Source organism: Vanessa tameamea, chromosome Z (genome assembly GCF_037043105.1).
Source record: "Vanessa tameamea isolate UH-Manoa-2023 chromosome Z, ilVanTame1 primary haplotype, whole genome shotgun sequence".
NCBI lineage: Eukaryota > Metazoa > Arthropoda > Insecta > Lepidoptera > Nymphalidae > Vanessa > Vanessa tameamea.
Window position 1 is genome coordinate 5,028,947 of NC_087341.1, and position 23,890 is coordinate 5,052,836.

Consider the following 23,890-nt stretch of genomic DNA (forward strand, 5'->3'; position numbering starts at 1 on the left):
CGATGTGATTTTAAGCAATACAGCATTAATCCTTTTCCTTATTAAGTGCCTTAAATATATTGTGCAGGCCCAGTGTAAACAGCATGCAATGAATATTTTCGAAGATATTACAAGATTTAAAATGCAGGGACATAGCGGTTTGTATTGTCTACTGAAAAAAGTTTCTATATTTTACTGTACGGAAACTTTACTTGGAAACGTTAGGTTCTATAAATTGTATTTGAATATAACTTAAATAATTCCTGTTGTAATCTTAACTTAGTCGTTAGACTCAGTTAAGATTACAATGTTAAATAATGTGCTAATGTAACCTAATTAGCACATTATTTAACATTAGGTTAACACCTATGTAGATATATTGTGTATACATTATACTTTAGATATACTTTTTTATATTAAACTTTTAGTCTGCAGTTAACTAAGTGTTCAAAAATTCAGTAAAAATCTTCAAAATCATAATCAATATACCTACATCACGAATGTTCGATCGATCGCACTAAAACTATTTCAAGAGAGGCACTTGAGCGCAATTCGTTACAAATTTGCAAAAAAAGTTGCGTCAAAAATTCAATAACAACTTTTATGAAAAAAAAGTCGGCTCGTGTCCGCATCGACCGGGAGGCGGCACAGGGGGCGGAGTCGAGCCTCCTCCTCGAGGGTGCGGAGAGTTCATCGAGTTCGAGTTCTTGCGGTAGAGCTGCCACAGTCGCTCGCCGGACGCGACGCGCCGCGCACGTTATGCTCCGCGTGTGAGTGTAGAGTGTAGTGGGGCAGAGGCCCATACGTTCGAAAATAGAAAACGGAAAAATTGACCCCCAAATGGGAGTATACGAAGAGAGGGGGGCGATGCACTGGGTAAGAAGTTACTTTAAAAACTTTTTAACTGTCAAAACTAACTTTCGGAATAGTTTTTAAAACTTTTTTGGAGTATGTTTTTTTAAATAAAATAAATATTTTTTTATTATATAAATTCAAGTTAACAAGAACAACCATAATCATTGGGACCTATTAAGAATATACCTATAATTAAAAGATTGATTAATAAATGACGGAATGTATTTTGTAATTAATATTTTATATTTTTTAATTAAATATAACTATTTAAAAGAAAACAACATATACATACGTAACTATATGTATTTACGGTAATGACTAAATGTATTCTATGTAATAAAATAAGGCAAGACATAATTATAGATATGTACTAGTGTGTTAAACCTATAAAACTGAATTACTTTAAAAAAATCTTGGACTTAAAATCAAATCTTGAAATAACTTGAAATGTCGAAGGATATCGTTGAAATCTTTTGAAGCTTTAAGTTTGAAGACATTATTTACGCGAAGAACTACAAACTATTTATTTTATTGTAATAACCTTTTTTTCCTTTGCGTATTTAAATATTTTACAATACGTTAGAATTTTTATGCTATACATTAGCCCATAAGCTCGTAGGCGTTAAGTATCAAAACAACATCATAACGTTTATTTACTTTCTGTGTAGATATTTTTTATAAGTACATAAAAAAAAAAAAACTTTAGTGTTAACTTCTTGTGAGGACGTAAATGAAAATTAATGTTTTGATGTATGTATTATATCGTTGCAAAATATGCCATTAACTTTTTAACAAGTAGCGTCGATAAAATTGAATACCAAATGTAGGTATAATAAAATTTGAAAAACCTTAAGACATAAGAATTCAATTTGGTCCTAAGTTTTTTTATCGTTGGTGGGTAGATAATTAACCTTTTGCCGACGGCTTTGTTAACACGACTTGAATTCATACACACGCCAACGTTATTTATTTATTTAAGTTTTATTTATTATTCGCATAAATAAATCACAAACGACACGTTTAAGTTCTTAATTATAGACATTAGTCTTATTTATTGACGTTTTTAATAATAAAATATATAATTCCAAGAAATTTAAATTAATCCAAAAGGAACGAGTGTTTAGTGCTCTGGGATTGTATTCGTTTGTGATAAAATCAGGTTAGGTGATAGCTGATTTTGTGGTACTGTTATGCGGCCTGTAATACTGAACCAGCGTAAATTGAAATCGTTTGGAAGGTTTCAGGAATAAGTTGGTGGAAGTTAGTTAATTATTATTTTTTTACTACCAGGTTAGTCTATATGCATATTTATCGTGGTCCTTGTTATTTATTTTGATGCAGATAATTTCTTATTCTTCTACAGAGCATATTTAGGAAATTAATATATCGCTGAGCTCAATATTTTTTATTTTTTTTAATGTATTGAGTTGGAGGTCGATTGAATAATATTTCTTTATTAAAAACTCAATTTGAATATCTGTTATTTACATGCGATATTTAATAGTTTACGTACATACAAGTTATTTAATGTTGTTTAATTATTTTTATTTTTATATTGTTAACGTTCGATAAAATAAGATAAGGGCATATATTTGTATACTTGTTAAAATATATACAGTAATAACACGTTGCATTAGGCGCATAACCCGCCGTAGCATAGAGAGCAGCAGTTCGTTTTATTTAACTATCAAACGTTTGCTAAATAAAGCGACAAAACTGTACAATTTAACAAAGATGATTTAACTGTAAAAATATTTTAGTGAAATTTTTGAAATGTATAAAACAATTAATCCACCTTGTTTTATTCTCCGTTTGTAGTTAGCTTTTCGTTTTCAGGAATAATACCTAGTATAATTTACATAAACAGTTAGTATAAAAAGTCGTTTAATAAAGGTTTTAGTCATTTCAAATGTCATTTGACTTTTTTCGCAACATATTATAATACTGATTGGAATTATATGGGCTAAAACCGCAATAAGAAATGCTATAAACTAAAAAAAAGAGATACAAACTTATCTAAATTGTGAGCGATTAAGTTATAGTAAAAAGTTTACATATCAGTTTGCTTACTAAAAAGTTTTTATATTATTAAAGTTAAAGAATGTTTCTGAAGTAGTAGTACCTGAATGAACAGTACATATCTACATTTTAACACATGGTTATAACCTTTGGATATTCAAGATGTTTATCGACGTGCTGAGAATTTATTTATCATATGCAACTGTTTGTTTAACATTATCAGATGAAAATATAGTTAAACTAGGTAAAATACATTATTTTTTAAAAAGCCATATAATATTAATTAATTCATTACACAATTATATTATAAGTCTTCGTTAGTCTTTTGGCAAGGTTTTAAGGCTATTGGGCCGATTTTTAAATGTAAAGTTTTTTGATTTGTTTAGGAATCGTCATTAATAGATTTCCAATGTTCGGAGTGACTCACCTGAGCTATTGAATGTAAGTTCGTCATATAGCCTTAGGTCCTGACTCATCTCTTCCTAATTGGATTGCCACCCCATTGGACGAATTATGATAACGCGAGATTAGAGGGTACAGGTGTGTTTACGCATAAACTTGTGCAGGATTATACCTAGTACGCATAAGACTAGTCCATGAGACTAGTAGCTGTTGTCGTGAATCGATAATATTATGAAAAAAACTTGTATTATATAAAGAACTTAAACGAAATCTCGTTATTTTAAATGTCCAGATAAATTATAATCCTCATCGAGAACTTGATTCGTAAATGCAAATACATTGATAGTTACATTTTAACCATATCAGGTTTACGTTTTGAAGAACCAAACGTAGAATTTTAAATATGTATATTTATGATTTGTGGCGGATATATTTCGATGTGTTGGTAAAAATGTAATTATGATACATTTTCATTGATTAAATATTTATTTATAAATGAGGACGGATTATTTTTCAATTATAAAAACTTAATTCCTGATATTTTGATGCGAAAATACAGAAATATTCGTGTGGTTGTTACTCGATCACGCTGGACTCGCTGGAGCGATTACTAGATATTAAATGTAATTTGATCGATTTTGTTGTAGCCAATAATATATAGTTTACCTATAATATAATTGTTCTTTAGCATTACTAAAATTTATATAATCTGTAAAAAGCGACGTAAGGGCCGTTGGTACATAATATTAAGTAATAAATTGAATAACGATTGGACTACTAGAAATATTGCCAAATATAAAACAATTAAAACGACAATTGTTGTTAAGTTAATAAGCCAATGAGAGGTAGAGTTTCTACGGGAGGATGTTTGTTTTCCGTCGGCAAGTAATTGCGTAAGTAATGGCCTCTAGGCTCGAATATTTCAAGTCGTGCTTTCCGTTTTAGGTCTATAAACAGGTCCAACATATCACACACGTAACGTATGGACATTTGAAAAAAAAACATACTTTTTTAATTTGACTTTTGTAAAGGCAGATTTTGTTTTTAAATTATTTATTTATTTTTTATACGAATAAATACTTCGATTATCTGTTCCAGGTGAAAATAAAATTAAATATGATAATTATTTCTGTAAAAAGTACATTGTATTGCATTGCAAAAATTACTTTTTAAAAACTGTAATTTTAACTAAAAGTAATTTTAAAATATACTTTAAACTTATTATACGATATTCAATGTTTATTATAAATAATGTTCTCTATTAGTTTATTTGTAAATCATTGAAGAATATTTAACTAAAGAACGATTTATAAGCTATAAATTTATTGTTTAACGTTTTTTAATCCGTTATTTTGCGATAAAAAATTATGTTCTTTCAAAAGGTATTAAGCTTTTGGGGGATTTGGTAATTGAATTAAATTGGGTGTAATTTTCGCGCCGTCAAGCGCGGCGGAGCACAGCGTTTTTGAGAGCCATTATTAGTTATTGCTCATTCAATTAAAATTCATGTAAGTAATAATAATAATTATGTTAATCAAAGTTATTCTGATGAGATATATCCGAATTTTATGATGCTGAACTCTTTTAAGATTTTATTGTTATTAATTTTTCGATTTTTTCCAGTGTGATAATACAAAAGATAGACGGCTGCGAAAAAAAAAAAAATTAAATTAGCTGTATTAATACACCACTTCCGGAGTCTGTATATTGATCTCAATTTCAATTATTATATTAAGCCGTTAAATTTGAGAAGTATATCACCTTATTATGTTTATTTTTCATTTTAAGCGTAATACACATAAAAAATACTGAACTAATATCAAAGGAACTTTCACATATAACATAGCTTATAATTGACTTTACTTTATCAATAATCTATATGTTTTGTATAATATTAAGGTATATATTTAAAATAATAAATATAATCGTAATTGACAAGCAAATTAGAAACTTGTACATTTGAAAAATATTAAGCAATTTGCATCTACTATAGTTTAAGATAAATCCCAGTAACTTTGTTTAAAATGATAGAAAAAAAAAATTAACGACTTGATTTCTTTTGTAGCGTCGTTTTAATTCTTATCTCAAATATGATAATTATTTTTGTAAAATGTACATTGCATTTTCAATATAAAAAAAATCCTATTTAAAAACTAATTTTAACTAATAGTAATTTTAAAATATACTTTGAAGATCATAAACGAAACGAATCGCTGGCTAGTTGGGGAGGCGAAATAATTTGAGATACACGGTGAGCAATAAAATATTTATACGAATAATATTTTATGAACAAAATATATAATATCATAATATAAATTTAAGTCAGAACTAATTTCAGTACAACTAATGGGTTTGTACATTTATAGAACTTTGAAGCTAAACGCTGATAATATTTTTAATCAACCGTGCGTAATTAAAGTATTCTTAGCAACAAATAATAATTTCTCTTTCTGTTTCCAATCGGGAACCGATAGTCACTATAAACTAGATAAGAAATCGAAACTCTCGATTTAATTCTATATACTTAGTATTATTTCTACTTAGTATTAAAAACAAAGACGCTTGCCGTCTCTACGCTTAGATCTTTTAAACTACGCAACGGATTTTAATGCGATCTTCGTCAATAAACAGGGTGATTAAAGAGGAAGGTATATACGTATACTAAATGCATATTATAGTAAAGAAAAGCAGAGAAATTTAACATTCCAAACCGTTATACGTTTGTACATCAATATAAAAGTTGTATATAGAACTTTTTTGTACTCGTGTGTAGCCGCGGCCGGTAGCTAGTTATCGATATTTGAATATTTTTTCTTTTAAATAAAATAGTATTTGGAGGAATGAACTCTGTGAAACTTAAGTGAGGTGGTCTGCGTACGTCAACGGAGAAAATTTTAACCATTTCTTACATAGCCAATGCGACACCAGGAACTGAGATATTATGTTCCTTGTTATTATTTACACTGGCTCACTCAGCCTTCAGCTGGAATATGAACGATGAGTGGGATGTTGTTTGAACAGCGCGTTGCAAAAACACATATTCTTAAAATTCTTTAGATAATAAATTTTAATTATATGTTTATAAATATATTTATATATAAAAATTAAAAGTCTCATTCGTATGAACGTTTAGTATAAAAGTTCTACACTAAGTTGATACTCATTAAATTTAGTGGATTAATACCAAATTTTACAAATTATTTTGATAAGAGAGTTTAATAAGTACGTTGACCAGTTAAAAATAAATTTCTGAACTATGTATAGAATTTATTTATAAAAATAAACATGTCATATTTCCAATTACACAATTTACAATACAGTGTATATTGAACGGTCTTATTTTATATTATATTTAGTGTATTTTATTGTAATGGAAACCGTGATGGCCCAGCAGAAAGCGCTTGGTGAGTCACAGGCTTAAATCCGGCAAGGATCCAGAAGTTATTTTGTGGCATTTTTTTTAATTTATTGTTTAATTAATTGTTCTCGTACTCGCAGGTGAATAAACTTTGTAATGACTTAAATTCTACTTTTCTTGGTGTCTCTATAATATAAAAGGAGCTAAGTCAATTTTGTGTTAATTTTAGTTTTCTCTCTGTACAGAATGCTATATCAAATCCCAAGCTCGTCATTACTTTTAAAGATCACCTACTGCGTAAGTGAATTTAGAGGAGGTATCGATCAACGGCTAAAATCTCAATAAAGAATATTGTTTCAGCAACAGAGTGAGCGGTACCTATCTTCGGCGTACGAGGCAGGAGCAGAGTTGTCGCCAGTCGCGCCCGCAGCGTCACCGGGTTCCCCTCGCGATTGCACTTCGTGTCGCAAGAGGGAACCGCCAGATGAACCTCCGCCACCGCCTCCAGAAGACGCATGCGCAGGTTGCGGCGCTAGGATAACAGACAGATATTACCTTCTTGCTCTTGAACGACGCTGGCACACTCCGTGCTTGAGATGCTGCGAATGCAAGATGCCTCTTGACTCAGAACAGAGGTGCTATGCGCGGGATAGTAATATATTCTGTAAAAATGACTACATCAGGTCAGTCAATAACATAATTACTTCTTAAGGCTTTCGAATAGTTTTAATAAAATTGTCAGAGTTACATTGAATTACTGTTTGGATATATAACGGGATCCTACAGGAAAAACATAACGAAAAATGATGTTAACAGATATTATGTTTCAGAAACTATTATTTCCTTATTTGTTCGTTTCATATGATATTTGTTGTTTGCTAACTAAATATCTATTTAAATACCAATAACTGTTAAAACTATGAGATAGACTACGGTGTAAAGAATAAAATGTACAAAACTTTGAGGAGTTTAGATATAAAGATGTATATCTTTATATCTAAGCTCCTCAAAGTTATTAGGTATACAAAGTTTAGTTGGTATACCTTCAAGTACATGCTATTTACATCAAAACATCTAAGTTATGATTATTCTCCATATTCTAATATGTTTAGCGGTTTGATATCGTATAAAATAATATATTATTACTATTAGTGAGTTTTTTTTCCACCAGATACTTTTTACTTAAACGTTTCGCATAGAAAAGGTGCACCAAAACTCCACCTCAATATTTTAAATAAATATGAATATTGATTTTATTTTAACAAAAATTAAGTATTTAATTTTATATAATACGTTAAATATAAATAGTTTTTGATATAATGAATTAACCGTGTTCGGTATTCCCAGAGTTATTTTACAATACTAGGAAATACTCAAAACAAATAGAGCTTCAACGATCTTTATAACATCGCGGTTGTATTATTTTATTTAAAATTAATATAATAGTTCTATACTCGTTAAATGAACATTTATTCAATTAGATCGTAAGCTTATCTCGTTACATATTAAAATTTTTGGTAATTTTTTAAATTTATTTGCCATCCAAATTTACAAGGATTAAATTCACAGAATTTTATAGAGAATAGTTTTATGAAGTTAGTTTTGTGTAAGGGATACCTAATGCGCGTCTAGGTTTAGGCACCCATATATGTCACGTGGGCCGTCACCCATCTGAGGTGGTATCTGATGAACGTTTTACAGCCCACCCCGGTCACAATTCACTCCGTGTTATCACTAGGACGTCGGGCACGTACGCATCTCAATGACATCTCTACGGGACGTCGGGCCCGCGGAAACAAGCGACGAGAGCGAGCGGTCGCTAGATTCTAGTATCTAGACTAATAAATTCAACCTCAAATGAAAACTATTTCCGACAATTGTTCGAGGACCTTTCCTTAAGCGATTGCTGGAAGTTTAATTTAATACTTTATATATTATATAAAATTAATACTACATTAGTGGGTCCGTAACTTAAGACGATGATTCAAAATAGTCACATTTAACTGTAAGTAACAAATACGAACGACGATTAATCTTTTTTTTTTTCAAGTACTGCATTTATTATTTTGCAAAAAACATGTCATAATTTAAAAAGACTCTTAAAATCTTAGTCTTTACACATTTTATGGCATTATAAATATGTATTTTGGATGTTTAATTTAACTTTTTATAATACTTGTTTCATCGAGTTTATAACTTGAACCAACAAGAAATTATTTGTTAAGTAGCAAATATGTATTCTTAAAAAAATACCGGCGCACTGTAAATTCATTTTATTATATTTATTATAAACGGCCCGTCTCTATTAAAATAAAATTGCTACGTAAATATTACTCGACTAGAGTTCCTCCGATTACAAAGATTTCGGAACTTTGTGTATCTCTAACAGGTATAATATTCTGTGCGTTTCGCTTTATTGATTTCTTAAGATTATCCCGAAAAGAGAATCAGAGCGCAAGCTTTGAATAAATGAATATAGATTATACAAATAATATTAATGCTTTTATAAATTGATAAAGTTGCTTTCAACACTTTCCGACTTGATGTTGGTATAATTAATTAAATAAAAACAAATCATCAATTTTAGTACCTGCTATGCATTTGGAAAATATTCATAGAAATTTAATTGTATTTATAAAATCACAAGCTGTGTTCCGCGGTTTCATAATCGGAATAATATATACATCCGTCATATATTACATCCCTTAAAAAAAGGCCTCCTCTCCCTTTGAGGAGAAGGTATGGAGCATATTCTACCACGCTGCTCCAACGCGGGTTGGTCAAATACACATGTGGCAGAATTTCGTTGAAATTAGACATATACCGGTTACCTCACGATGTTTTCCATCACCGAGCACTAGATGAATTATGAACACAAATTAAGCACATGAAATTTCATTGGTGCTTGCCTGGGTTTGAACCCGAAATCATCGGTTAAGATGCACGCGTTCTAACCACTGGGCCATATCGGCTCGATGGCCGATATACGTAATTTATATATTATTCAATATGCTATATTGATTTGCTTCTTAGCGTCCTACGGCGAAGTTTTAGCCTTTCTAAATAAATTGATTATCGACCTATAGTAATATAGATGTAATTATATATTTATATAAAACATATGAAGTATACGATAGTTTCGAGTAAAGCTTCCATACTGATGAATAGTTGTATGTTTTATGTTTTCTTATCATTTATTCGATGTTAAGACTAACTTAAAATACATAAGATTCCAATGTCCTAGGTTAAAATTCTCAGTAACAATCCGGTTCAGGAACTAACAGAGTTCCAAATCCGTGTCTTGTAAAATTACAATAATATAAATAATTATATTATGAAGTCGCGTGTAAATACACTCACTATATAGACATATATATATATCTCAGCCAACTAGTTCAATTAGCTTTTTAATGAACAGCCTAGCCATTTAACTAAACGGCGTCATTCAATCAGTCGGCATCAGACCTGGATTATATTCAGGTAATACATCTCCCGTTCATAGAATAGGATACTTTACTTTTGACTCTTCTGAAAATTAAAAATCTACATTGGTAAAGTTACAACGTATTAATTGGGCTTGAGATAATTTTATAAATTATTTTATTTAAGCAAATTTTAATAAGTCTATGTCTAATTTTAGACGAATTTAATGCTAATCCTAGGTACAGAAGATGTATTGGCTGAATGCCGTTCAGATCGCAAATTAAGCGGCGTCACTTAATAAAAGGTCTAGGCTGTTAATTGAATGGCTAATTGAGTCAGTTGCCTGTGACATATACAATAATTTAAGATCGCTAGTTAAGTTATACCTAAATAAACTATCTTTGTTATATACAAATACAATTCGTATGCAATAAATCATTTAGCTAACTATCTACGAATATATATTATGACTCTGTCGTGTCTAATTCATTTATAAGGAATAAACGCGTAGTCTATTCTCTACATTCAGACGATACAATGCTAATGCTGAATATTCAGCAATATCTAACTGAATCTTTTATAGTTTTATAGTTATATAAATAAAACTTAGACCAGGAGATGTTTACCCGTTTCGGATGATTTAAATATATAACATTATTATATAAGACGAGCGATGCGGTTGTAGTTTCGTCTGCTTTAAATTTAGACTATTGATGTGACAGTTTAGTTTCATATTCTTGTGTACATGTACATATCCCAGATACTGAATCAGTTATGAATGATGAATAAATAAACTATTACCGAGGTATAATTAATTAGAGTTCTGCACCTGTATCGTCCGTATCGAATTGACAGGTCCGTATTAATATCAACATATTATATATTCAAAAAGGAATATTTTTAGGTATTTACACATAATCTATTGACAATTTGACGTAAAACTTTCACAAAATTAAATAAATAATAGTTCATCATCGATTGGATCCGTTTTTATGTGTTTTAAATTTTTTATCATACGTAATTAATTATGTTGAAATAGTCTGAGAGAAAATCACGGCGGTGCGAGTGCTTTCATGTTGAATATGACAAAATTATTATAAAATATTTGCTTAGAGAGATGTCTAGTTTAGTTCGTATCGATGAATAAAATTATCACTAACATAATTTGACTTATATTAATACTGATACGTAAATAATTATTAACGTAACTTTGTAAATATTATAAATTAAGATAATTACGTTTACTGATAAAAAAACTTTAATTGTATCTATAAAGAAGGCCGGGCGAGTAGTTAGTATTTAATAAACCTTATTGGTACTAATAGTAGCTATAATTCTCATTGAAAGCACAAAATCCGTTTAAATGTTTTGATTCGCTCAGGTTTACTATGTTAATTAATAGCGCGTATGCAATGGATTAATTTAAATGTAATTTGACGTGCCATCTCAGCCTGTACTCGAGACTTAGCCATATTGACGTACGAATGACATCGAATTTAAATCATTGATTTAACCTAAAGATGAATTATGTTGCTGTAATTATTTCACTTTATATACCTTGATTTTTTTTTACATTAGCAGCCTGTAAATTTCCCACTCCTGGCTTAAGCCCTTCTCCCCCTTTGAGGAGAAGGTTTGGAGCATATTCCTCCACGCTGCTCCAATGCGGGTTGGTTATCTACCTTGATACTATAATTATATTATGTAACGACGAAAACAAATGTATAACAAATTAATAATGTTATAAATGTATATTCTCTCTTTGTTATAATTGCAAAGAGGTAATCAATTATTTATCGGAGGTGTTGGCAATGTTATTGCATTTGGTAGTCTAATAATTCATTACGAACTTTTACAGCTAATTTTATACGGTCATGGAGAGAGTTTGATGAAGCTAGAGTTATCTATTGCAAAACAAAACTGCCAATGGTACACCTAGTATCGGTGTGCTAATAAATGAACATATTGGTTTATATATTTATATATATATGTATATATATTGCATACTGATACACTTTTTATGTTTTACAAATTCCTGAAATCATAATCTATAGTATTTGAGCAAATTATTTAATACCATGAAATAATAATTGTTCATGTACACACATACGTAAAACTAACTAGAAATGCTTATAGTCAGTTGAAACGTCAAAGTTTACCATTACAATTTTTAATGGAAGTAGCTACCATATGAGTATAACGTAGCTAGAACATGAAAAAATTATAATGTATTCTATGATTGTATAAAAAACGTTCGTAGGCCATCGTCTGTCTTTATCTCGGCGTCCTTTACCTCTCAAATAACATTATCAGCTCCTAGAGCGGTGAAATACAAGAAACAATAAACGGACATCGTAAACATACGTTATGTGGGCATAAATCAAATCCGTCCCTAGCTACGAGACACTTGTTAAATTGCTCATAAAAGTCTTCAACGCAACGAATACGCGTATATTAGAATGGGTTTATGGCAGCTCTCAGCCGAAGTATCGGCACTTTTGATTGGTTCGGCCGAGTTCGGGGACCGACATCGGACATCGGACAGCTAAATATATGAATTTCAATTAAATCAAGTTCTATTTTTCACCTGCTGTAGCTTTTGATTATCACGGCAGTTTATTAAAAGATATATCATCTTATAAAATTATTCATTTTTTGTATTGTCCATTTATTGATACCGATCGAAGAATTTTCGAACCACGTAATAAAATTAAATTATTACACTTATATGTCAAATAATAATTCATATTTATTTTCTATTAAATCGTTTGTCAGATGTATACGAATAATTCATAAATTAAATAAGATATTACTGTTATTGTTTTAAAGTGTTTTAAATTAGATTAGAGTACAACGAATTGTTAAAATGGCGTATAATATTAAATAAAAGCGGGCGAATGTGGGAACGTGTCACGCGGGAATTCGTTGGAAAAAGCTATGATCGTTACTGAGCTGACGAATCGATTCAATATATTAATTACTATAAAAATTCTTACTTAAACTAATAAAACATATTATTTAAAAACTTAGACATAAGTATGACATCAAATTAATATAAGCTTAAAAGATAAATTAATTGATATTTTTATTTCATTATGTTAATACATAATATAATAAATATAAAAGCGTATTTATAGTCGTGAGATGATTATGTTTTTTTCTAGAGATATATTTATTTATAACAGGGTCTATTTAGTCGTCGTAAGTGGAGTCCGACAGGGCCGGCGTCAAGCGGAGCTCTGTTTATGGTCCCACTCATTGTATTATGTTATGCGTGTGCGAAATACCATAATTTTGAGTATATTATTGTTGTAGGTGCTGTCATGCTCCAAAAATATACGGACGCTTTTGTTTTAGAGGTGAGAATTAGACAATGAGGAGCATTGCTTAACCGTCTCACAAATCATACAATTTAAGTAAGAATTCTCTCATGAATTTCAATTAATTAAAGTGAAAATCAGCGAAGACTCGGTAAAAGAGATTAATTTCTCTTTAATGGTCTGTTTAGACATTTTATGTGTGAGACTTGATTTGAGGAATAAAAATTGGTAAGCCTCCGTAAGCGACGCTCGTACCATCTTCGGCACAACTAAAAAGAATCCTATTATAAAAATGTGAAATATTAATCCGATGGAGAGAAAAAAAAATGATGAATTGTATGCAACACACAAAGTTGCGAGACTTATGATTGACGGACGATTATTTTATTTAATTACAAATACCACGATATTTATTACACTTACTTGATAAAATGTTAAACTTTTCAAACAGTTTTTTTTATTTTTTTTTTATTTAAGCAATAAGTATTTATTAACAGAAGTTGCCGGCTTCATAGTCATAGTATATTGAGTCAAGCCTACCAGAGTTTATACAAGTAACCAATTAGACTAATGTTCCCAATATCATAATAGGAACTAATTTTATTTATTGTCAGTTCTTTCGTATAAAGATAAAGTTTAATTACTATCAGTACCGTATCTTTATTGCCTACACCCGCGGCGTCTTATCGGCTACATCTATCTGACTTGTTTATGGATAAAATTTTGATATTTCTTCTATGGAATTCAGCTATTCTCCGTAGGAATCGTCAAGGTCGCGCTGTGAAAGTTGATACAGTACTGATAATTGTTATGTTTTTATTATATCAATGTAAATAAGTAAGTAAGCTGAGTATCACTTTAAATCTGATAACAATAACTCTTCGACGTAAGTTTGAGATCATTCACTCTATCAGACCGTGTCGTCAATAAACATTCCCGACAACGGATTTGCTGTTGCATTTCAAGAAGAAAGAGATTGTTTCTTGGTAATACGGACGATTGTCGTTTGTACGGAACTTATCTCGAGGCAAATGTAATTTTGTAGCTAAATTAAAATTATATTCCCGTCGGAAGCTCGCGTGACGTCACGGCCTGTGCGCATGCGCGATGCCTGACGGATTAATACGATCAAACTCCTGCGGATCACGCGAACACTCATTTTTTTGACAAGTCTAGGGTCAAAATTGCTACTTTTATGTTTTCTCGGTACCGACCACCCGCACGGTAACTGTGTCATTATTGTGAATTGTGTCACTGACCACTGTTAATAACCAAAGTTAAGTCAATTAATTTAAATGGTAAATACATAAGTACACGTTGTGATGTCGAAAATTCAAACGTAATATGTCCTCGAACATTAGGACATATTATTAAAGTATAATATGTCCTAATGTTCGAAGATGTTAATTGTTTCCGTGAAATAATTTTATTTTCACACATAATATAAGCCTTTATATATTTTATCCGTTCTGCTATATGTAGGAAACAATTATGAGCGGTATATTATAATCGTTATAATTTATTACCCTGTCACCAAAATCACTTCTTTGATAAATTTAGATAAAGACGAGCTTGTAACGTTTAAATGACCTTTAAATATGATTTAGAGCTAATCCCTTAGATAAATTCTTCCAGAATTATACTACTTATTATTAGTATAGTGCTTATGGTATATAAGATTATATATAAGGTTAGATTATAAAACAAAATGTAGATGGAATACTCGGAACGTTATAGTGAAGCAACAAAAGCGAATATGAAACGCCAGCAAATCGCAACGACGAATGTTACCTTATATATCAATATTTAATAATAAAATGACAGAGCTTTTGACGTATTAAAAAACGGTAAATGTCAACGCATTCATGGCATAATCTGAGACTAAACCATTGACGTCCCGAAACTATAATCCCTTGTACTGTTTATATATGTATGTGTATATATATATATATATATATATATATTCGTAAAAACAAATATGTATTAATTCATAAACAACCACCAATATTCTACCCGTATTTGTTATTGAGTAGAAAATGTTTGCGCAATTTTAAAATAGCATTTGATTCGTCTAACCATTGATACATACCTGTTATATAGATAAGTATATTGTAATAAGTTATTCGTGATATACAACATTAAACTGATCTCAAGCAAATTGTCAGCAATAACGACGCACAAACTAACGAAGCGAAATATTGGATGAGTTATTAATCAAATATATTCTCGTAATAGGAAAACGTTAACATTATTAACGTTATTTATATAAATACTTAGAAATTTACAAAACGTTTAAGCCATACTTTTTGTCCTTAGTAACATTGATAACTGGAACTTGATATAGAATCAATGTATAAAATTAATTGTGAACGTACAAAAAAATTTCAAAAGTTTTTTTAAATATAATATTTAACATTGTTCATTTTCATATGATGAAGTGAATAGTGAAAATATACTTCCTTTGCGTGTAAGAGGTTGGGGGGGGGGGCGGGCGTGGAGGTAGTTTTTAGTTACCCTCTTTACTCCTGATAACATTAATGCAACTTTTAATAATGATCGGTTGAGTAGTTAAGGCGTTAAGCGTAACAAACAAACTGACTTTCGAGCTTATAATATTAGATAGGACGTTCATCCTAAAACGAAATTTAAAATATAATACAATAAATACACTATCACAAAAAAAAAAATTAAAAATATTATATATTTGAGACGTTGAATACATTTTGAAAATCCAATAAGTAAGTGTAAATTATTTCATACTAGTTGTCACCTGCGTCTTTACTCGCGTTTTAGGAGTTGATCGTCTAGTGATAGGCATAAAAAAGTAGCCTATGTCCTTGCTTGGGGTTCAAGAGAGCAACAGACAGACAGAGTTTCTTACGAATTTAATATTAGAATACATTAGTTCAAAATCTTTATCCAATATAGAATAGAAAAGGGTTTCTACAGAGGTGTTATATAGAGTTATGGAGCGTCTTCATTACTTTAACTGCCTTAATTTTTTTTCAATTTATATTGGAAAGTTTGATTGAAGACATATCACTTCCATTGAGTAGTATCTGTGGCATTTTAAAAATTAATTAATTAATGTTTTTTTAAATAAATACGAGATCAAATATATAGTCGACATAATTATGTTGTATCTGACGGAAATAAATGAATGAATGAATTTAAATAATGTAATTATTCTATAAAATCGTTCGAATGGTGCAATATTCATTTCAGTAACTTAATTTAATTAATAGTCGTGTTTAAACAAACATGTACATCATTGAAAATGTTTTTTTTTTTCAATTGTCTCTTTGTTTGAATGAATAATAAATATTCTAATGTTCTCTTTGTATGTCCCCAATAGAGCAATAATAATCTTCTGTGTATATAATTAATATAGAAACATATTGATGTTTTTGCAAATTTAATCGGTGATTATGTTACGGAGCTAAAAACGAAGTCATTTTTGCGTTATAATTTTGCGTTATGTTTTAACGTTATAACGTAAGTGTATCCAAACATATAGGTTTGAAATAACTAGTATATATTAATTTATTATCCTTAGACTTGATTGAGGGAAAGTCGAAGTACAAACGAAATGTATGTTTGAACTAAGAGTGTACTGTATAATGTTGGTGTTCGTTCAGATAGTGCAAGGTTAAGATCGAATTGATAAAATCAATGCTAGAATGCGAATAACTCTAGTTACAGAATAAATACGAATATAATAGAATAATATGTATATTTTTCGTTTTGTTATAACGAATATTTTCAAAATTCAGATTAATTGTGTTACGTCTTTTTTTTTAAATATATAATGTCTTGTGGAGTCCAAAAAATTCAAAAACAAAGTCCATGAACGTCCAAATTTTTTTTTTTTGTAGATGTGTATTGTTTTTCAATTATTCAATTCTTATTCCACGAATAAAATATATCTTTCATTTATATAGAGTACTTATAAATCTTAATAATATGACGTTTTGGATGGCGTGTTCAGTGAGACCGAGCTATCATTTATAATCCATTGCTTAAGCCGTATCTATTCTGCAATCGCTCCACAACTTCATTCATAAGCGATCTGATCGCTATCGCATGTGAGACTGCTGGTGCATTGTCTCTTAGTTCACACTGGTACACTGATACGTTGACTACGCGCCGAAAAAAGTGTGATCCCACTCAATTCCATGTACATATTTATACAGACAGTAACCATTAAAAAGTTATATCTCCAAACGATATTAAAATCCGTAAATCATGACATTCGTTGCAATTTATTTCATATAGAATGTTGTTTTTTATTTTTATCGATTTACACCTGCGAGTACACGATATCTATAAAACTTTGCTTGTTTTATACAGATAATGTAAGGTCCGGAACTGCGCACGAGTCCTACTATAAACATAAACAGTGTTGTCACGCGTTCAACAGAAGGAGTTATCGATATCGCGTCCGGGTCAGCCGGGCCTAGTACGGTCAGATATGGGCCACGGAGTCCACAGAATACCTATATTATCGCTGGTCACTCAATAGCGGCGACACGGCGCCAATTATATTACGTAATCAATTCGCGAAACGTATACGCTGGTTATCGTTTCGTGTTACAGGAATTACCATTTAATTTCTTTTTGATACGCCGCTTTGCATCGAAATTAAAGATTTCACAGGAATCGAACGGAGGAGCCAAGTTAATATGTAGCCTATCGAAACAATTTCATCGATAGTGATGTCACGGTAAAATTATAAAGAGCTTATTTTTTGTTTTATTTTACAAATGACTACTTCAATTGCCATGAATTGATCCCTAATGGATTAATTCATCTTGAACCAATGCTAGTTCCTTTATCACCCATAATTTTGTATTATGATCCCTAGTGGAACTACCATTGGTTCGAGATGAATTAATCCTTTAATATTAAATAAGTATTGCTTATTACGTCGAATAAGTGAATGAGAAAAGTGCTATTATTAATAAACTATGCAATTATGCATTGCATGGGAAATATATTGTATATTTCAATTTTGTTTAGCGAAGGTATTTTTTTAGATTAGTAACAGCAAATAATTTCAGGCTAAGATAAGTAGAAAAAGTATGATATTCTATAATTTTATTAATCTTTAATGTATTAATTGACTCGGTGGTCTTAATCATACTTCGTAAAAAAAAGTTATTTCAGTATTTGCATTGCAATTTTATGGAAATGATTACATATATATCAGAACCATAGATTCTATAGATTCTGCAATAAGAAGTATGCATTTAATTAGACAAATATTTACATATACCCAAAGACACGTAAGGAAATGCTTACGTATCTTTGCTATGTGTGTGTGTAAACACACACACACACACACACACACACACACACACACACACACACACACACACACACACACACACACACACACACACACACACACACACACACACACACACACACACACACACACACACCCACACGCGCACCCACACCTACACTCACCCACTCACACCCACACGCACACACACAAATATAATTGCACGTACCTGTTTCATGAAATTTTGCATCATAATTGAATCCTGAATTTATAGGTGCTTTAGCGGTGCTGGTAGCTAGAAAATATACAATTCGTTTTAGAGATTTTGTTTATAGTTTTTAATTAAATATAATTAAGCCGTACCTTCTGCAAGTAACTGGTAAATTTAAAAAAAAAAAAACCCATTTAAATTATTATTCTTCTTTGCGATTGTTTTGACTATTAGTTTCATGAATAAATACAAAGGTACATATACTTCTGATTTCAAATATCATTTAGCGAATAGCGTATCATTCTATTTTTCAAGAAATTCATAATACATTTATAATTACAAAGTCGAGCTTTGATAATGAGTTCAGAAATAAATGAGCAAATATTTTCTTTCCTTCACACTTATGTTACTAGACATAAACTCACACTAAAATCTTCTAAGCAAGAGTGTCACTCTAACTAATACACAAATAATATTTTAACGTTAAATATTAATCGATTTTCTCAAAACAATAGAAAATACATGATAATACAAAACTTATTCGAAATTTTTATTAAACCAGTTAAGGCGCAGCATCCGTTGCTTTGCTTGTTTAAATTTATTTGTAAACTATTATCCGATACTTCTTGCACTAATGCTCAAATGTATACCAGTTGACATGGCGATCGGTTGAACGGTATAAAAATGTATGTACTGAACGAAATCTGGCGGCGAGTCACAACAATCCGCAACTTTCACGGTGAGCGGTCAAACGATGTCAAAGTCTATTGATCTCAGACGTATATCTACATCCATTGATTATCAAATAACGAATATAAATAACATATTATTCCGTTGTTGTTCATGAATTTCGAGAACACTTGTGTTTTAAGAGAACAACTCTAGGACTTAAAGATTAAGTGTACATGTATTTATATATTTTCTCACATTGCAACATGTAGCAGAAGCGGGGTAACCTCTGAGATAGCTTATCACGCGTGTAGTGCAGACGCTGAGTACCGGCTTACATCAGCTCCTTGTTTCGAAGTTAATATTCTACGCTATAAACAAACGTTTGTGTTATATCATTTTCAGATTAAGAAATATGCGTCTTATTATCATTTTATATAACATATATACAACATGTATTTATTGTAATACTAATACTAATTTTAAGGTTTAAAAAGTCGTTTCAAAATCACATATGTAAATCTTATGCTATTTTTCGTTATTGCGTACATATAATAAAAATAAAACTCCTATAATATTTTTTGTTTGATATTAACTGTTTGAATGTATCTATAACTTTCATGCAATATTTTATTTTTTTTTTTTTTTTTGAACGTACTATGTATTTTATTTGCAACTATGTTTCGATGCGTACCAATTTTTATTAAAAAAAAATCCCAAAATGTAATAACAATTTATATTTAACAAATGGAATATAAAATAATTTGAATAAAATATTCATATATTTAATTCAAATTTTTTTATAGATTATACAAGGTTTATTTATAATTCTAAATTTCTTAGTAAGATTTAGAACACTTATATCTGAAGTGAAAGGTTCAGGGTGAAATCACAGCAAGATTTAATTATTTTTTCGTATCACTTGTTCTCCTCGTGTTCGGCGATGGAGGAAAACATCGCAAGCAAATCTGCATATGTGAAAATAAATTCAAGCACTGCGTTTATTCACTAACCAGAACTTCGCAGCGTGATGGATTCAGCACCATTCAGCACCTGGGGAATGTATCATTTTTCTCTATCGATGATATTCAACGACAGTTATTTTTTATAAACTACGTAATACAAACTAAAATTTGTTAAAAGAGTATTTATTTTAGAATACAATTTTTAATTATCTGTATTGATTACAAGCATGCTCGCAGATATTTCTGTTAAACTGTTGTAATTTGAATAGGTTAAGCTTGTTTTTAATTTATTGTTATTCTTTTGAATATAATGAATGTATACGTATACAAGAATTATGTACTTAGTCGGAGTTAAAACATATCTTCACCATAATAACATAAAACAATAATTATTAACAATTATTTTGTTATACAGATACAATAAAACTCTCAAGCTCAAAGTTAGCTCGAGTTAGTCACCTCGTACAGATAAACTTACGAACTCATTACACGTACGACGATTCTGTACTATATCAGATTATTAACTAAATCTTTGTTTACATCTCTCCGTTTTTGAGAGTTCGAGATGCACGTGATCCTTTGTTGTGACTAACTCGTTATTTTGTGACCTAAGCAAATTGGATGCACACTTTATTATAACGGAGTTTCGGTTATTTAGACGTACATTACATTACATATATAATATATATGTAAGTTATGCATTCAAGCAACAAGTAAGTTGTTTATAGCCGTTCGCAGTTAAAGCTTCGTGATTTATATTCAGTTCTGGTTTTTTATACGAATATTACCCGCGTTAAATCACCGTAGAAATAATTAAAAGACTCTGAGAATGCAGCCAACAACAATGTTTGTGTTTACAAAAACATTTGACCTATTGATGCACCGTCGACGCAGATGGTCCTGACGGAAGCGAATTTTTTTTTTTAAATCGTAAGTCAAGCCTCTATATCCTTGTGATAAGGGTCATAGGAACCTTTGTAGTGTGTGCGGTGCAAGGATTTGTTGACAAATGAATGATGACAATTATATTGTGTGGTCGTTCCCATTGTACAACTGACGTCTCTATATTGTTGTTCCCCGCAGTTACGGTCGTTGGTTGCTGCACAGTTAACTTTTTTCAAAATTACGGTTTTAAGTATTATTAATTTTTGTCTGTGTGCGTTATTTTTTTTAATGATTTACTATATTTTTAACAGACGAGCAAATTATTTCCATTTGATTAGAAAATTTGACGTGACAATAAATACGCAGATTTAATCAATACATAGTTATTCTATGTATATAACCAGGTTTTATATTGAAGGAAAAATACCTAAATGACGTTTTACGTTTTTTAAAATGTATTTAAGAATATTATTTCATGACATAATGTATTTGAAAGTTTTTATTTTTGTAAATCTTCTTTTGTAAATGCGTCAATACTTTATTGAAGGAAGTTGACCCAGCAAAATGGCCAATGATGTTTGAAAAAATAAAATAATATTCTCGCTGCAATACGTTTTTCTACTTCGTGGAGTTTGAATAGCCGTATGTTTGTATCACAACAGTTCATCGTATCGGGCAACATTGTGTTCACGCGGCTATTGTTTCCGGCGTCAAAAATAAAGCCATTGTCACAATTTCATAGTTTACTAGCTGTAAAGAGTATTAGAACAATTAAATATTCCTCCCTAATAATTTAAGGTCCAATTTCAATGACATAGTTAAAAAGTACTTCTCTGATTTGTATAAACAAATATGTGGTTATTATTTTATACTCATTGCTTTGAAAGTGATTGAAGAGTTCCTTTTGTTTCGTTATTGTATTATCAGACTTACTCGAATTTTTTATCACCTTTTGCTTCTCAATACAGACTCAATCTTGTATTATAAGTATCAAGTTGTGTACTTGCCACACGTGTCATTTCGTGTTAGGACTTTATGCAAGCCCGTCTGGATCGGTACCGCTCTCTCGTCAGACATTCTACCACCGAGCAGTTTGACTTAGTATTGTTGTGTTCCGGTTTGAAGGAAAAATAAACTAGTTTACTATATACATGAGGGGCATTACTTAAATAATAAACATAACAAACATATAATATTAACAAAAAAAAACTAAAATAAAAACAAAATAATTTTATCCTTATTAAAAAATTGTTTCTAAATATTGTGAAACTGATTTTTTTTAAATTAATTACCTTATTATTACATAAATTTTGCTTCTAAATTAATTACATAATTAAATTATGTAATTTAATTTTATTAATTGCGTCTATATCCATGCTTATTGCGTATTTTATTTCAGAAGCCGTTAAAAATAGTAGCAAAGCTAGAAATTACGTTTACCTTTAATATAAGCCGTTTAACATAAAAGTAAGCCCTTTCTTAACGCACATCCCAATATAGTGTTGATCTTTAATGAACACGGATTCCACAAAATGTCGTTTTCCGTTAGTTGCAGTTTTATGAATATATTGGATTAAATTTGTTCGTGTAACGCAGTGGGTAACATACCATAGATGTTAAAAATCAACAAGATTTCGTCAGCGGGTGATCCAGTGTGTATGAATAATAATATCGGTTGTAGTACGGACCTACGAATCGAATTCCCATAGAGGCGTATTTCCTATTTCGCGTGAGAAACGTGTATGCGCGGCGACAGCTCGGTGGGCCGCCGGCGTCACGCTGGTGACCATTGTGCAGCCCCGGTTCACTACCACCATTGTGAGCTCCGGGTTCCTGCCGGGTGTTTATTTGCAAACACAGCGCGCGCCCTCCCGCTGCGCACGAGACCCTCGCGAGTTGATATCGCAATTTGTTACGATTTCGGTAACACGATACACGGTCGCGTCTCTATTACGGACTTCTCACTTCCGTGACGCGTTCTGATTTTTACTATTTATGATGTCGTCGAGCCGTGTTGTTTATTTATTCACAGTAAATAAAACTTGAATTTAATTTACCATTAACATTTTCTATTCCATTAGCTGGATTCTAAAATTGAGAAATTCATTACACCGGCTTTCAAGATTATCAATCTAACACTATAATAAAAATGTAAAACGGTAGGAAACAGCTACAGATATAAAAAATACATTTAGATAAGACTAATAGGCATTGTAAAATTGAAATGACAAATCCCATTGGTTTACACTTTACAACGATATTAGATTCAACGAAAACTTAACAACGCCGATATCTCCAATAATAATCGTTAAAGAAAGCAGGTGAAGCATAATTCGGAACTTTTGATGTGGGCATCCCTATCATAAACTGTGTCGTTACTAAACGTCGTATATCACATTCAACCTTCTAATGTCGAGATATAAACGTGCCATTATTTTTTTTTATTTTTTTTAATAAACACATTAAATATGTAGCAAAAAGGTTTTATTAAATGGCAAAATATAATCTCAGTTTTTA

The 23,890-nt window shown here is 30.7% G+C and overlaps 2 protein-coding genes across 3 annotated transcripts in view; one reads left to right on the forward strand and one right to left on the reverse strand.

Annotated features, from left to right (window-relative positions):
• LOC113404244 (protein phosphatase 1 regulatory subunit 12A) overlaps positions 1-23,890 on the reverse strand; it is a 538,461-nt gene that overhangs the window by 76,208 nt on the left and 438,363 nt on the right. The gene's annotated exons all lie outside the window — the stretch shown is intronic.
• Positions 689-23,890, forward strand: part of LOC113404183 (protein apterous-like) — a 55,922-nt gene continuing 32,720 nt past the window's right edge. For both annotated transcript variants that reach the window (XM_026645004.2, XM_026645005.2), the window contains exons 1-2: positions 689-855; positions 6,974-7,296. In XM_026645004.2, the coding sequence (XP_026500789.1) occupies positions 820-855; positions 6,974-7,296 (359 nt within the window). In that variant the 5' untranslated portion in view covers positions 689-819. The remainder of the gene's footprint in view (positions 856-6,973; positions 7,297-23,890) is intronic.